We start from the raw sequence: 13,670 nt of genomic DNA, 5'->3' as shown, positions 1-13,670 counted from the left end.
CAATCGTATTTATTGAGCGCTTACTATGTGCAGAGCACTGTACTAAGCGCTTGGGAAGTACAAATTGGCATCACATAGAGACAGTCCCTACCCAACAGTGGGCTCACAGTCTAAAAGGGGGAGACAGAGAACAGAACCAAACATACCAACAAAATAAAATAAGTAGGATAGAAATGTACAAGTAAAATAAATAAATAAATAAATAAATAAATAGAGTAATAAATATGTACAACCATATATACATATATACAGGTGCAGGGAAGGTGCATATATATATACATATATATATGTATATATATATATACATATATACAGGGAAGGGAAGGAGGTAAGACGGGGGGATGGAGAGGGGGACGAGGGGGAGAGGAAAGAAGGGGCTCAGTCTGGGAAGGCCTCCTGGAGGAGGTGAGCTCTCAGCAGGGCCTTGAAGGGAGGAAGAGAGCTAGCTTGGCGGATGGGCAGAGGGAGGGCATTCCAGGCCCGGGGGATGACGTGGGCCGGGGGTCGATGGCGGGACAGGCGAGAGCGAGGTACAGTGAGGAGATTAGTGGTGGAGGAGCGGAGGGTGCGGTACATTCCTGTGCGGTACAAACAACAGGTACATTCCTGCCCACAATAAGCTCACAGCCTAGGGGGGGAGACAGACATTAATATAAATAAATGAATAGATAAATAAATAAATTACAGATATATACATATGTGCTGTGGGGATGGGAGGGAGGATGAATGAAGGAGCAAGTAAGAGAGGCACAGAAGGGAGTGGGAGGAGAGGAGGGCTTAGTCAGGGAAGGCTTCTTGAAAGAGATGTGCCTTCAATAAGGTTTGGAAGTGGAGAGCAGTTATCTGATATGAGGAGGGAGGGTATTCCAGGCCAGAGGTAGGATGTGAGCTAGAGGTCGGAGGTGAGATAGATGAGATCGAGGTACAGTGAGAAGGTTTGCATTAGAGGAACGAAGTGTGCGGGCTGAGTTGTAGTAGGAGAGTAGGGAGAAGAGATAGGAGGGGGCAAGGTCATTAAGTGCTTTAAAGCCAATGGTGAGGAGTTTTTGTTTGAGGTGATGTCAGAAGAAAGACTTCTGAACTGGCATTAAACATCAATTCTTTCCTTTAATGACCTAATAAGAATGTCAAAGTCAAAGGTTAATAGGTGAAGGATGTTTTTTCTTTGATTTCAGAAAGTTTTTAGAACTTTCCAAATACAAAAATAAATATTTGCGGTGCATGAGAGAGATCTTATTTGGGTATTTTCAGTTCAATGTTTTCTTACTTCTATGTAGCTTCAAAATTGTATAAGACATAGCCGGGAGTATTCGCTCTCCTTCGAGGATGTAGATATCCCAGATCCTGAGGTTTAGGGTAAAAGGCGTCTATAAGGGAAAAAGATCAGCCAGGGAAAAAAAAAAGTCAACAATGTGTCCCCAGTTTATTTAGTTGTGGAATTCTATGTTACTGTGTCACTCACAAAAAAAAAATACTCACACGATCAAGGAAACACTGAAAAAACCATTTCATTGTGTAAAAGTTGGTGAAGACTTCTTGAGAATCCTGTAAAAAAAGTAGCTGGGAATCAATGTGGCATTATACCATTGCGAGTCCAAAATTGGAAGTAAACCATACTAGTAAGTGAATTCTGCTGAAACCCAACTGTTAATATGATGCTGCTTCCTTGTCCAGTTTCTGGTGCAATGTAGGGCTTCTGCTGTTACTTGGGAGGGTATAAAATTCTGAGTCAGGATTTAATCAGCCTTCTCTACCAGGCAACCCTGAACTCTATGGGGATGAAAGAGTGTTCCAGAATCTGCACAGTGTTTGATGTGGCCTCAGGGAACCCACGCTGAGTTACAACTACCCTTTGGAAGTCCAGATCAGGATGACCAAAGATCCCACTGTCAAGGTACTTAAAGAGTAGATTGGTTTAAAAAAATCATGTTAGTAATTTTAAACCAAGTGACAACAGTACCCAAAAGTTACAAAGAGCTGAGGGGCCAACTACTGTGTACCGTAACTATTATACAATCTCTGGTATTTGGATTGGTAAAGAAATCTAAATTGTTAGGAAAAAATCTGAAAGGTTAAAACGGTTTAAAGAAATGTCCAAGAAAAGCAGAAGCTCAAGATCTTCAGTGACTCAAGATTCTCCATTAGGTTAACGCTCTTAGTCGCAGTTATTTTGCAAGTGTTAAAAATCTAAGTGTCAAACTCAAGAGGGGTGACAATACCGAAGCCAAAGAATTCCAGTAAATCTTATAGACATCTAATGGATTCTTTCCCCATGTTTTTCAACAGGAATTTAGACTAACTTGGAATAATCAGACACGGATTTTTTTTAAATTTCCTTGTTCCGCAGTTAACAGCATTTTCATATATTATTTCAGAAGAAATGAAATGACTGCTTGAGTGGGTTTTTAGTGGAGTTGAAGCTTGAGGCAGCTCATTAGTTTCTGGCCTATACTTTCACTTGGGTAAAATTATAAACATTTCTTGAAGAGCGGTCCAGGGAAAAGTTAATCTTCCATTTGATGTTCAATGCTCAGGAATAACTTCAAATTATTTTTTTCCACTCTTTTAGTTCCAATGTAGCTCTCTTAATCATGGGAATTTGCAATAATATAATCTGCCTGTTACTGAAAGCTTCCTTTAGAATATGATTAAGTCCACAATGAAGGCTTCAGTGAAAGAGGAATCTTGTTTATAGTTTTACTGGTGAAGTTACAGTGATCTATACCTGTTGTATCAGGAACATTTTCAGTAAGGTAAGAGGGCACCAGTCCTTAATATATTGCTACAGCTCCTGTGGCTATACCTCTACAGCCCCAATTGGATTGATGCCGGGGCTCATGGTGCTGAATACTAATAATTAATAATAATTGTGGTATTTGTTACGTGCTTACTATATGTCAGGTACTGTACTAAGTGCTTGGGTGGATAAAGTAAATTGGGTGAGACACAGTCCCTGTCCCACAAGGGGCTAACAGTCTCAATCCCCATTTTACACGAGGTAACAGTGGAACAGAGAAGTGAAGTGACTTGCCCAAGGTCACACAGCAAACAAGTTGCAGATCCAAGATTAGAACCCATGACCTTCTAACTCCCAGGCCAGATTGAAGCCTAGGGATCCTGATTAAGCCAATCAAGTCAATAAATTAATGATATTTATTGAACACTTACTATGTAAACAGCACTACATTATGTGTTGGAGAGTTGGTAGATACATTTCCTTCCCTCCAGTGATTTACAGTTGGGGGGTGCGGGGGGCAGAGATGCCCCTCCCCTGACCCTTCCCAAGCACTGGACAATGTGGATTGGATTCCAATCTTACAAACTGCTGCTACTACTGCAGCCTCTCTGATCAACCCAAAAGTTACCCTGAAGCACCAGTTGAAGCATGTTCTCCCACATAATCACTCTCTCAGGTAGTGGAACTTGAAAAACAAAAGTGTAAAGGAAGCTTATCTTTACAAAAGTAGTTCTACTATTTAGCACCTATTTACTTACCAAATGTTGCTTGAGTTTAGACAGAAATTTCTTCAGTATTTTGTCATGGTGCTCTTGAAATCTCAAAAGTTTCGGGAAACCTTGGACAAAAAATCCTAGGAAATAAATAAAAAAGGAACTATGCACAAGGTCATTTTAGCACAAGGGGAAAAAGCTTTATAAAAGGATACTTGATAAACTTTTCAATTATATTTCTATTCAATTACAAATACATGTGAATGGTTTAAATAATCTCCTATTCGGGGACATAAAATGAAACATGAAAACCTTGGATAATAAACCTTCAACTGCTTTGTTGCCCACACCCAGCATGTTTAATAATGTCCTTGCATATTCCTGCCAGGGCTGGATTTCACTTTAAATCGGAAATTTCATGTTTTGTCTCTGCCAGACCACAGCTCTATGGCAAGAAATACAATTAAAATTTTACTTCTCTAAGACCAAAAGACAATGAGGAGTGGGAGAAGGAAGTAAAACCTAGGTCAGCTGAGACTGGTGCTGCTCAGGTTGTCAAGGCAGTGGAGTTTACCCTGTTTTCTCAAACCTTATCCCTGATCTGCTCTGTTGAAAACTCTCTGGCAATTTCTCTCAGAAATCAGGTTTCTAGTTTGTAATGAAACCAAATCTAATTTACTTTTGGTTCTTCTCAAGGACTGTCAGTCTCAGAATGTCGATGTAGAAGTTATGATTAATATTTTGCCAGAAGAAAAGGGAGTTTTATATGCTAACGGCTTAAGCATCCAGTTTTTCTACTCTGAATTGGAGAAAAAATGTGTGCTAATTTCTCAAGTGATCATCTCTCTGCTTTAACGCATGACTGTGCCCAGAAGGATTGTTTTTAACAGAATTCTTAATTTTCAGACAAGGAGATTTAACCAGCCTTAGTAAACAGTTTCAATGAAATGGCTTTATGAAAATCGATATCATCGGGTTGTATTACTTTCATGGCTAATTTACCATAATGTGAATTGAGAGTTTGAAAGGTTTCAAGAAAGCCATGATTTGGAAAGAAAGTGATGCCAGTTAAGCATTACTTACTGGTTCATGGATGTATTGACCCCAGACAATAATTGTTTTTACTTGCCATTTCATAAACCAGCATGACATTAAAAAAAAAATCACTTTAGCTACTGAATCTATAAGCTTGCACTTATACAAGCAGAAAAATCAAAACTACCCTGTATATCAGATAAATCACAAATAAGGCCTGGGAATGAGCACTTTTAAAATGTGTCTTTATCAAAGAATAATGATGACGATGATGATGATGGTATTTGTTAAGCTCTTAGTATGTGCCAGGCACTGTACTAAACGCTGCAGTGGATACAAGCAAATCGAATTGGACACAGTCCCTGTCCCATTTGGGGCTCACAGTTTCAATCCCCATTTTACAGATTAGGTAACAGAGGTACAGAGAAATGAAGTGACTTGCCCAAGGTCACACAGCAGACAAGTGGTGGAGCCGGAATTAGAAGCCATGACCTTCTAACTCCCAGGCCCATGCTCTATCCACTCCACCATGCTGCTTCATAACTGTGGTACTTGTTAAGCGCTTACTATGTGCCAGGCACTGTACTAAGCGCTGGAGTAAGGTAATCGAGTTGGACAGTCCATGTCCCACACGGGGCTCACAATCTGACTCCACATTATACAGATGAGGTAACTGAGGCACAGAGAAGTTAAGTGACTTGCCTAAGGTCACACAGCAGACAACTGGCAGAGCTGGGATTAGGCCACTCAACAAATATTATTCCAGCGGATTTAGCAGCATTTTACAAGGAAACCTGATGAACAGTTAAAAATGATGAGGGTGCCTCAAAATACTGAATATGTTAAATGATAGTTCTCAGAGACAGGGCTTTTTTCCCCAAATAAGCAAACATCATCAAAAGCCATCAAATTCCACTTTCTTAGCCAACAGATTGTGAGTCCAGTGTGGGACAAGAACTTTGTCCCATCTGATTATTTTATATCTCTCCCACCCAGTGCTTACTACAGTGCTTGGCGCACAGAAAGAACTTAACAAAATACCACAGCTGTTAAATCAACAAGGTAGTACAATCTGACATTTGTGTGCGGTACTGTAGAAAAAGAGTCAGGAGAAAGGAAAGTAATACAAAGTGTTGTGTTGATAATGAATCCAAAAGAAAGCAAAGGCTGGGCCAAACCCTGGGCCAAATACTAGACTGAAGAGGAATTTATCTTTTTTAAAAAGCTCCAGTTTTAAGGATATGAAATTTTCCTTTTTACATAGCCTGGGACCCTGATGTGGAACAGGGACTGGGTCCAACTTGATTACCTTATGTCTACCCCACGTAGTAAAATCACATAAATTCCATAATTCTTCCCCTCTAGACTGTAAGTTCATGGTGGGCAGGGAACACATCTACCAATCAGTTGAATTGTACTATCCCAAGTGTTTAATACAGTGTTCTGCGTACAGTAAGCACTCATTAAATACCACTGATGATAAAAATGATTATTATTATTTACAACATTCGAGGCATGGTAAAATTTTATCATTTCTGGCCTGAGGAAAAAAAGAGATGCTTCACCCAAAAGATGGAGCTTGGTTCCCTCATGGTTCAGGCTAGTCTCACTTCTCTGCTAAAAGGTTAAACAAGCCCAAGTACTGGTGGTATCATAGTGGGTTCCAATGGGAAGAACTTCTGGCTATCAGATGACTGTCTAAACACTTGCTGGCCTACAGTAAGGGATAAGAACCATATGCAAAGATAGTCGTTGGGAGGTGAGCACGAGATTTTAAACTCGTTATGGGCAGAGAATATGTCTGCTAATTCTGTTGGATTGTACTCTCCCATAAGCTTAGTACAGTGCTCTGCAAATAGTAAATGCACAGTAAATAACACTGATTGATTGATTGATTGAACAGGTATAAATGACAGGTATACTGAAATGGGATTTAAGGTGTAGGAAAAAAAGGAACACATGGAAGAGAGGGAGCAAAGAACAAGTGACAGCATTATAGAGAAAACTGGAGGGAACGGATACAGTAGGTAGAGCAGGAATGGTCTGGGAGATGGATAATGACATTAAGTTTCTGGCACAAATTTTGACAAGGAGAATATTAATTTTTCTACGCCAATGTATTTTTTTCATTGTAAACCCAAATTACTTTGACACAGCTTTGAACTCCACACCAGTTTAATGTCGTGGGGGAAACATGGCATTAGTTCTAAATTTTGTGAGGGATAAGAACTTGCAAAGAGCAAGCAGAGGGCAAAATTATTAACACAAATGTGAAGAACTTGACTTTCATTCAACCATTACATGTGCAAGTCATTAAAAATAGGGTTTGGAAAAAGACTAACATGACATTTTGTCTATTATTAAAACTGTGCTAAAATGGCAATCCTGAAAACTCTGTTTTCATATTTTAAGAAAAATACATTTAAACACTATTTCAAGAAGTCTTTCATAGAAGACTTTGTGGTTGTTTTCTTCACTGAATTGTTAATACATTTAATGGGTTTTTTTAATATAATTACCATCTTTTCTTTATTAGATAAAATTGGAATTCCTTACCATGCATAGCATATTTGGGTCCTGAGAGTAATTTCACCAAGGCCCAGAAAGCATCTTCTTCATTCATATACATGAGCAGCAAAGCTGTAATTTGGCTCATTCCTTGACAGTATCCAACCTCCTGAAGATTAAAGAAGAGCAAAGGTTACAAAACATTCTGTAATATTGGAAAAATACAAAGTTTACTCTGCTACACAAAACACAAGTGGGAGTTTTGGGCATCTCATTGTTTGTAAAGGTTGCTGGTTCCTGAAACACAGTCCTGTTCTAGATAACAAACAACCTGAACTTCACCTCTGATATCTTTCTGCTGGCAGTATGGTCTAGTGGAAAGAGTAAGGGACAGAAACTCAAGAAGCGTTGGGTTTTAGTCCTGTCTCTGCCATTTGTCTGCTGTGTGACCTCAGGCAAGTCACTTAACCTTTTGTGCCTCCACCTCCTCATCGATAAAATGGAGTGAAACCTGTTCTTCCTCCCTCTGAGACTGAGTCCATGAGTGCCCAATCCAACTATTTCATAGCTTACTCCAGCATGTAGCACAGTCCTTGACACCAAGGAAGCACTTAATAAATATTATGCTGCTGGATGGGAGTCCTTCAGACAGTTCCAAAAACAACTCATGTGCTGACTCTCCACCAGTGCTGTTGTGTAGGACTGCTATTTGCAGTTTTAGAGGTGGTGGGGTGGCTTGGAGGACCAGGAAAAAGTGACTTGAACCTATCTTTGAGATAGTTCCTGCCCAACCAGCATTTTTATTCAGTTCATTCTCCATCCACACTGCTACCACATTAATCCAAGCACCTTGATTACTATATCAGTCTCCTTGCTGACCTCCCAGGCTCCTGTCTCTCCCCAGTCCAGTCCTTACTTTACTCTGCTGCCTGGATCAATTTTCTACAGAAACATTAAGGTCATGTTTCCCCACTCCTCAAGTACCTTCAGTATTGTCCATCCACCTCGGTATCAAACAGAAATTCCTTCCCATCAGCTTTAAAGCACTCAATCATCTTGCCCCCCCTACCTCACATCACTACTTTGTTACTACAATGCAGCCTGCACACTTTGCTCCTCTAAAGCCAACATACTCACTGTACCTCCCTCTTGTCTATCTCGCTGCCAACCTCTCGCCCATGTCCTGCCTCTGGCCTTGAACATATCACCTGCTTCATATCTGACCGACAATTACTCTCCCAGCCTTCAAAGCCTTATTGAAGGCACATATCCCCCAAGATGCCTTCCCTAAGTCCTCTTTTCCTTTTCTTCCACTTCCTCTGCATTGCCCTGACTTGCTCCCTTTATTCATCCCCCTCTCAGCTCCACAGCATTTACATAAATATCTGTAATTTATTTATATTAATGCCCGTCTCCCCCTCTAGACTGTAAGCTCGCTGTGGGCAGAGAATGTGTCTGTTATATTGTTATACTGTACTCTCCCAAGCACTCTGCACAAAGTAGTGCTCTGCACACAGTAAGCACTCAGTAAGTACAACTGACTGATTGATTTACAAGTTCGGCTAATCCTGTAGTGCACAAAATAATCTCTGGGAGTAAAATCATGGTACACAGAGACCTGAAGGCCAACAGGCATTTTGGTAGCTGTGCTTCACGAATTACGACCTTGAGTTTCAGTTACCAATAAAAGGCAACTAACATGATCATGAAGATGGAGGATAGATTGAAAGGATTATGAAACTTCGGTCAGTTAAAATAAAGTCTGAAAGGGAATGTGACTTTTTTTTTTACAAGATCATTAGAATGCCTGTAAGTGGAGCTTGGAACTGTTGTTCATCAAAACTTTCAACACCAGGATTAGAGTTTAAAACCAACAAAAAGAAAACTTTACTCACTGAGCAGGTGATAAGCATATGGAATTTATTACCACAGAAAGATGTGGAAACAATGTGTCAATAGGCTTAAGTAGGAAAAGCAAATAAGACATTTTAACTTTTTTCCCACTGGTACCACAAATGACCAAAGACTACACGTCCAAGACTAAATTAAATTGTAACTTCGGGAAAGATGACAGTATTCCTTCCCTAAAGTTGTTAACAATTAAAAGTTGTATTAAATGTAAATATTATCTGCTATTATTTAACAAATGCTTTCCTTACCAAAAGCTTTATTTCCTGAAATATAACTTCCTGGGAAGCCTGCCTTTTGTTCCACTTCTGCAATGCTTTTGACTTTGTCTTTTTCTGATACCAAATGGATATACTGACCAATAATCCAGGGAGGTATAAAAGCAAAGATGTTAACATTATCATCAACATTATTACACAAATAAATACTAATGAGGGATAATGTGGAGATTCAGTTTAATCACTGGCTCTACTAGGGATTCAGTTTATCACTTCAAGTGTCATCTCCTTTAACCAGCAACACAGGCTGCTTCTCCAGAAACAAAAAGTGGTTACTTATATGGCAGCCAGGCAGTGATGACAAGAATGTAAGCATAAATACATAGGCAGATTTTATTTGGATTAAATTTATTACTGATTTACAACTTTATATGAAACATGGATAACTATCCCAACTTACCGTATTGTACATAGAATATGCAGCTAGTACATGGAATAAAGCCTGCTGCCTAGAGAAAATAAAAAGAGGTGAAATAAAATTACCGAATTGCTTTTCATTAAAAATTTTGAAAATGGAGCTTTCTGTCTCATAAATTGGCTAGGGAAGAGGCCTATCTGGGCCAAACTACACTATACTGCCTTAAATGTAATGACCTAACTCTATAAAGGATGTGACAGTTCAAAATTAAACAGTGAACATTCTGTTGAAAAGAGTTTAGGAAGACAACCTATCCCTCATCCACCCAAGTTACCTAGATTACTCCAACCTCCAAAATGCTCATTCATCCATTGGAAGAAAGAAATCAGAGAGAGGTCAGCATACTGTTTTGTGGATAGACCTTGGAATTTGCATCTGTTCTCACTTTTGTAATATTGCAATAGTCTTATAAGGAATACTATTTTCTATTTTAATGTAATGCTTCCTTGAACATACCCTACATGTCTAGGCCTTACCTAAATTTCTTTTAGACTTTTAGAAAATGGATTTTACTAAATGTTGTAAGATTACAATGCTAGAAAGGATCTCAAGAAGTCCACCCTCCTTGACTAAACCTTCCTAGGTGTTTATCTGCCTTATTCTTAACATTTCCATTTAGCCAAGCGCTTCGATCATTGCTATTGCCTATTAAGCGGAGAATCTTGTACCGCAGGAAAATCTGATGCTGATGTCATAATTATGGAAAAGACATACTCGCTTAGGTCCACTCCTCAGAGCTTGAAATTATTTAAAACTTTAGTATCTTAGAACCCATATCGAATACTGTGTTCAGAAGTGGAACTGTACCTGGGTAGCTTCTACACTAGAGTCCATTGGAAGCCCATTTTCAACCCCACTCCCTAGGCTCAACACAGAAAAAAGTTTCTGGGAACCATTTGAAAATGCCTCAACTTCTCTCTTTCTGCCTGCTAGGTAGTAAATAAGTCCTTCAAGGGCTTAGAACCTGAAAGGGAAGTTGAGTTGCATAATTATTTTATTTCCTGGGATTTTTGTTGTTGCTGATTAAAGTTAATGCTTAGGGGTTTCCTCCACAAGTTTACCCTAGGGCAACAGTTTCATAGGGGATATTCTCAAAAATAAACTTAACTTTAACCAAAATCATAAAGTATTGTAGCCCCTTTCTCCTGTTTTGCTACTACTCAGAGAAATTGCATTTAGATTGCTGATCTTCCAACACCTGTCAGAATCCCTTTCACTTTACAAATCACAAAAATCCACGAATTTGTGATGGAGTTAGCCCCGCTATTCCTAATCTACCACCAGAACTTTGCTTTTAGCTCTTTCCTGATTATGTTCAAGACAGCAGAATCAATTAAGCCTATTTACAAGTGACCTAATGTCACACAACTTTAAACTTTACTTACTTAACTCCGTATCGGTCTCTAAACATAATATGGTCCCTATATGTCCGGTTGACATCAAGATCAATTTGTCTGATGTCAGGTGAACATCCTCGTGCTCGATGTTTCAATTTCTGAGGAAAAAACAAAGGAAAATTGAGGCAGATATTCATTACAAATAGAAAAATACAGGCAGCTTTTGAAAATTTGATGACAGAGCAAATTAAATTCTTCAAAAATTATTTAGAATCCAAAAACATTGAGGAAGTTTCTGGACTTTTCTAATGCAATACAGTAACCAAAATTATATTAAACATACCTATTCAATGAAACTACAAAATATGTGAGCAGATGGTGAAAATGCATATATAACTCTCTGACGTGCACACTTAAAAACCTAATTATTTTAATCACATGCACTGTTTATGAATACCTCCTATGCAAGCTGTATACCATCCTCAAATTAAAAACACCCCACAAAATTACAGACAAATCAATTTACTTTTATCAGTGTTTATATTTTGTTTTTATAGAAGACGAGCTATTTCTCCAAGATGACTTCCTACTTTAACAATGTACTCCAGAGTACCCAGGGCTGCATTAGTTCTTTACTATTTCCCAAGACCAGGCTTTAGACCCTTTTCTAATGGCTATTACGAACAGAGCGTGAGATTTCTCTAGATATATTTTAGACTCATTTTAATAATTATATTTGTACAACAGTTTGTTAAACACCATATATTTTATCATAAGATGTTTTTGTTTTACCTATTGGCATATTTTTATCACACCCAACTATGGAAAATTTAGAGCAAGATTCTAAAGTCTACATTACAGTTCACTTGTCTCCTTATTGATGGAGTTTGTCTATAGGAACACTGGGTAAGCTTTGGTCTGGAGACTTCAGACGAGAAGAAGTGTGCAGAGGAACTGATTGTTATGCTAGTGGCTTATACAGTGGAATTTGCCCACTTTTGTCTCTGCCAGTCATTTTTCCCCTTGGGGCACAGAGTACAAGAAGTGAAAAAGCCTGCAGGGGAGGAGTCCGTGTCCCACGGGGAGCTCACAATGTTTATCCTCATTTTACAGATGAGGAAACTGAGGCACAGAAAAGTGAAGTGACTTGTCCATGGTCACACAGCAGACAACTGGTGAAGATGGGATCAGAACCCAGGTCCTCCTATTTTACAAGCTCTATCCACTATGCCATGCTGCTTCCCTAATATGCCTAGACATTGATTTACTTATTCTAAGTCATCATATATGAATGGCTCTTGATAGTGACTGAAATTGAAGAAAAACATTTGCAATGGACTATTTGAAAACCTAGTAGCTGCAAAGGAATTTTAAAATCTTAAGTAAAGAATATATGAAGAGCTTAACTTTCACAGTACAGGTAGTCTAAATGTAATTAAATACACTTTATATTGCTTTTAATATAGAAAGGTAAAGGTTTCTGCTTTTTAATTTGAAAATTCAAGTCCAACTGATTGAAAATATACTTACATTATAAAGGTCTCTTGTCTCGTCTTTCATTTTAGGGACATCGAGAAGTAAAGCCCAGACTTCACCTCTGAGCTGGAGTGGAATTCCTTTATAAATCCTCCGTTGAAACTGATGAAAAGAAAAATAAATTGAATGTTAGAAACTGACAAAAGCTCAGAAATTCAAAGGTACGGCCAATATATCACCTAACTTAATGCTGCTTGGCCAAAAATAAATTACAAAGTTTGATTAATTCTTTGTACTTTTAAAGCACACACAATTGTTCATTAATCCACATCTCATCCCTATATGGCAGGTCACTATTACTGCATCACCACTTTACAGATGCATTTAGTGAATTCATAGCAGAGTAAAGTCTGGGAAGCAGCACGGCCTGGTGGAAAGAGCAAGGATCTGGGAGTCGGAGGACCTGGGTTCTAATCCCGGCTCTGCCATCTGTCAGCTGTGTGACCTTGGGCAAGTCATTTCACCTCTTCTTGGGGGTTGACTGTGAATCCTATGTGGGACAGGAACTTGTCCAATCCAATTACCTTTTATTTACCCCAGCACTTCGTACAGCGCCTAGCACAAAATAAGCTCTTAACATATACCATTTTAAAAAAAATCCCTGACATTCAAGATGCCTGAGGTTCACTGTTTCACCCTAAAGAATCATTTAAAAAACACTCTTTCATATCCTTAAAAGATACCTTAGATAAGAAACTGCTACAAAACTCACGAGGATTTGCTGACCAGTATTAGGATCAGACCCCATATGTCCACAGGTTTGTTGAGCAATTAGATCAGCAGGCTGGAGGATTTTTATTCATTTGGGATCTGACTGTTCTTGAACACATCCCCTGGGGTAGTCCTAAAGCCTCCTCTGGGCTCTATGATCCACATGGGGTTTCCTATGGCCATTATTTCATGCTGTCAGCTGTCATCCTCTTTCACCAGCCTGAACTTCCTATTAGGCTCTTCTCATTTGCAGCACCTGTTCCTGCAGCTACATCAACCTTACCCCATAATAAAATAATAATAATAATGGCATTTATTAAGTGCTTACTATGTGCAAAGCCCTGTTCTAAGTGCTGGGGAGGTTACAAGGTGATCAGGGTGTCCCACGTGGGGCTCACAGTCTTCATCACCATTTTACAGATGAGGTAACTGAGGCACAGAGAAGTGAAGTGACTTGCCCAAAGTCACACAGCTGACAAGTGGTGGAGC

At 39.0% G+C, this 13,670-nt stretch overlaps 1 protein-coding gene across 2 annotated transcripts in view; it reads right to left on the bottom strand.

Moving 5' to 3' along the window:
- Positions 1 to 13,670, bottom strand: part of USP6NL (USP6 N-terminal like) — a 136,599-nt gene that overhangs the window by 17,803 nt on the left and 105,126 nt on the right. For both annotated transcript variants that reach the window (XM_038741023.1, XM_038741022.1), the window contains 7 exons: positions 12,465 to 12,572; positions 10,983 to 11,092; positions 9,580 to 9,628; positions 7,042 to 7,162; positions 3,496 to 3,590; positions 1,480 to 1,545; positions 1,268 to 1,367 (listed from right to left, as the gene is read on the bottom strand). In XM_038741023.1, the coding sequence (XP_038596951.1) occupies positions 1,268 to 1,367; positions 1,480 to 1,545; positions 3,496 to 3,590; positions 7,042 to 7,162; positions 9,580 to 9,628; positions 10,983 to 11,092; positions 12,465 to 12,572 (649 nt within the window). The remainder of the gene's footprint in view (positions 1 to 1,267; positions 1,368 to 1,479; positions 1,546 to 3,495; positions 3,591 to 7,041; positions 7,163 to 9,579; positions 9,629 to 10,982; positions 11,093 to 12,464; positions 12,573 to 13,670) is intronic.

This window comes from Tachyglossus aculeatus (genome assembly GCF_015852505.1).
Source record: "Tachyglossus aculeatus isolate mTacAcu1 chromosome 12 unlocalized genomic scaffold, mTacAcu1.pri SUPER_6_unloc_1, whole genome shotgun sequence".
In the NCBI taxonomy this organism is placed as follows: Eukaryota; Metazoa; Chordata; class Mammalia; order Monotremata; family Tachyglossidae; genus Tachyglossus; species Tachyglossus aculeatus.
Note: the sequence above shows the minus strand (reverse complement) of the source record. Positions and strands in the feature narration are given on the sequence as shown.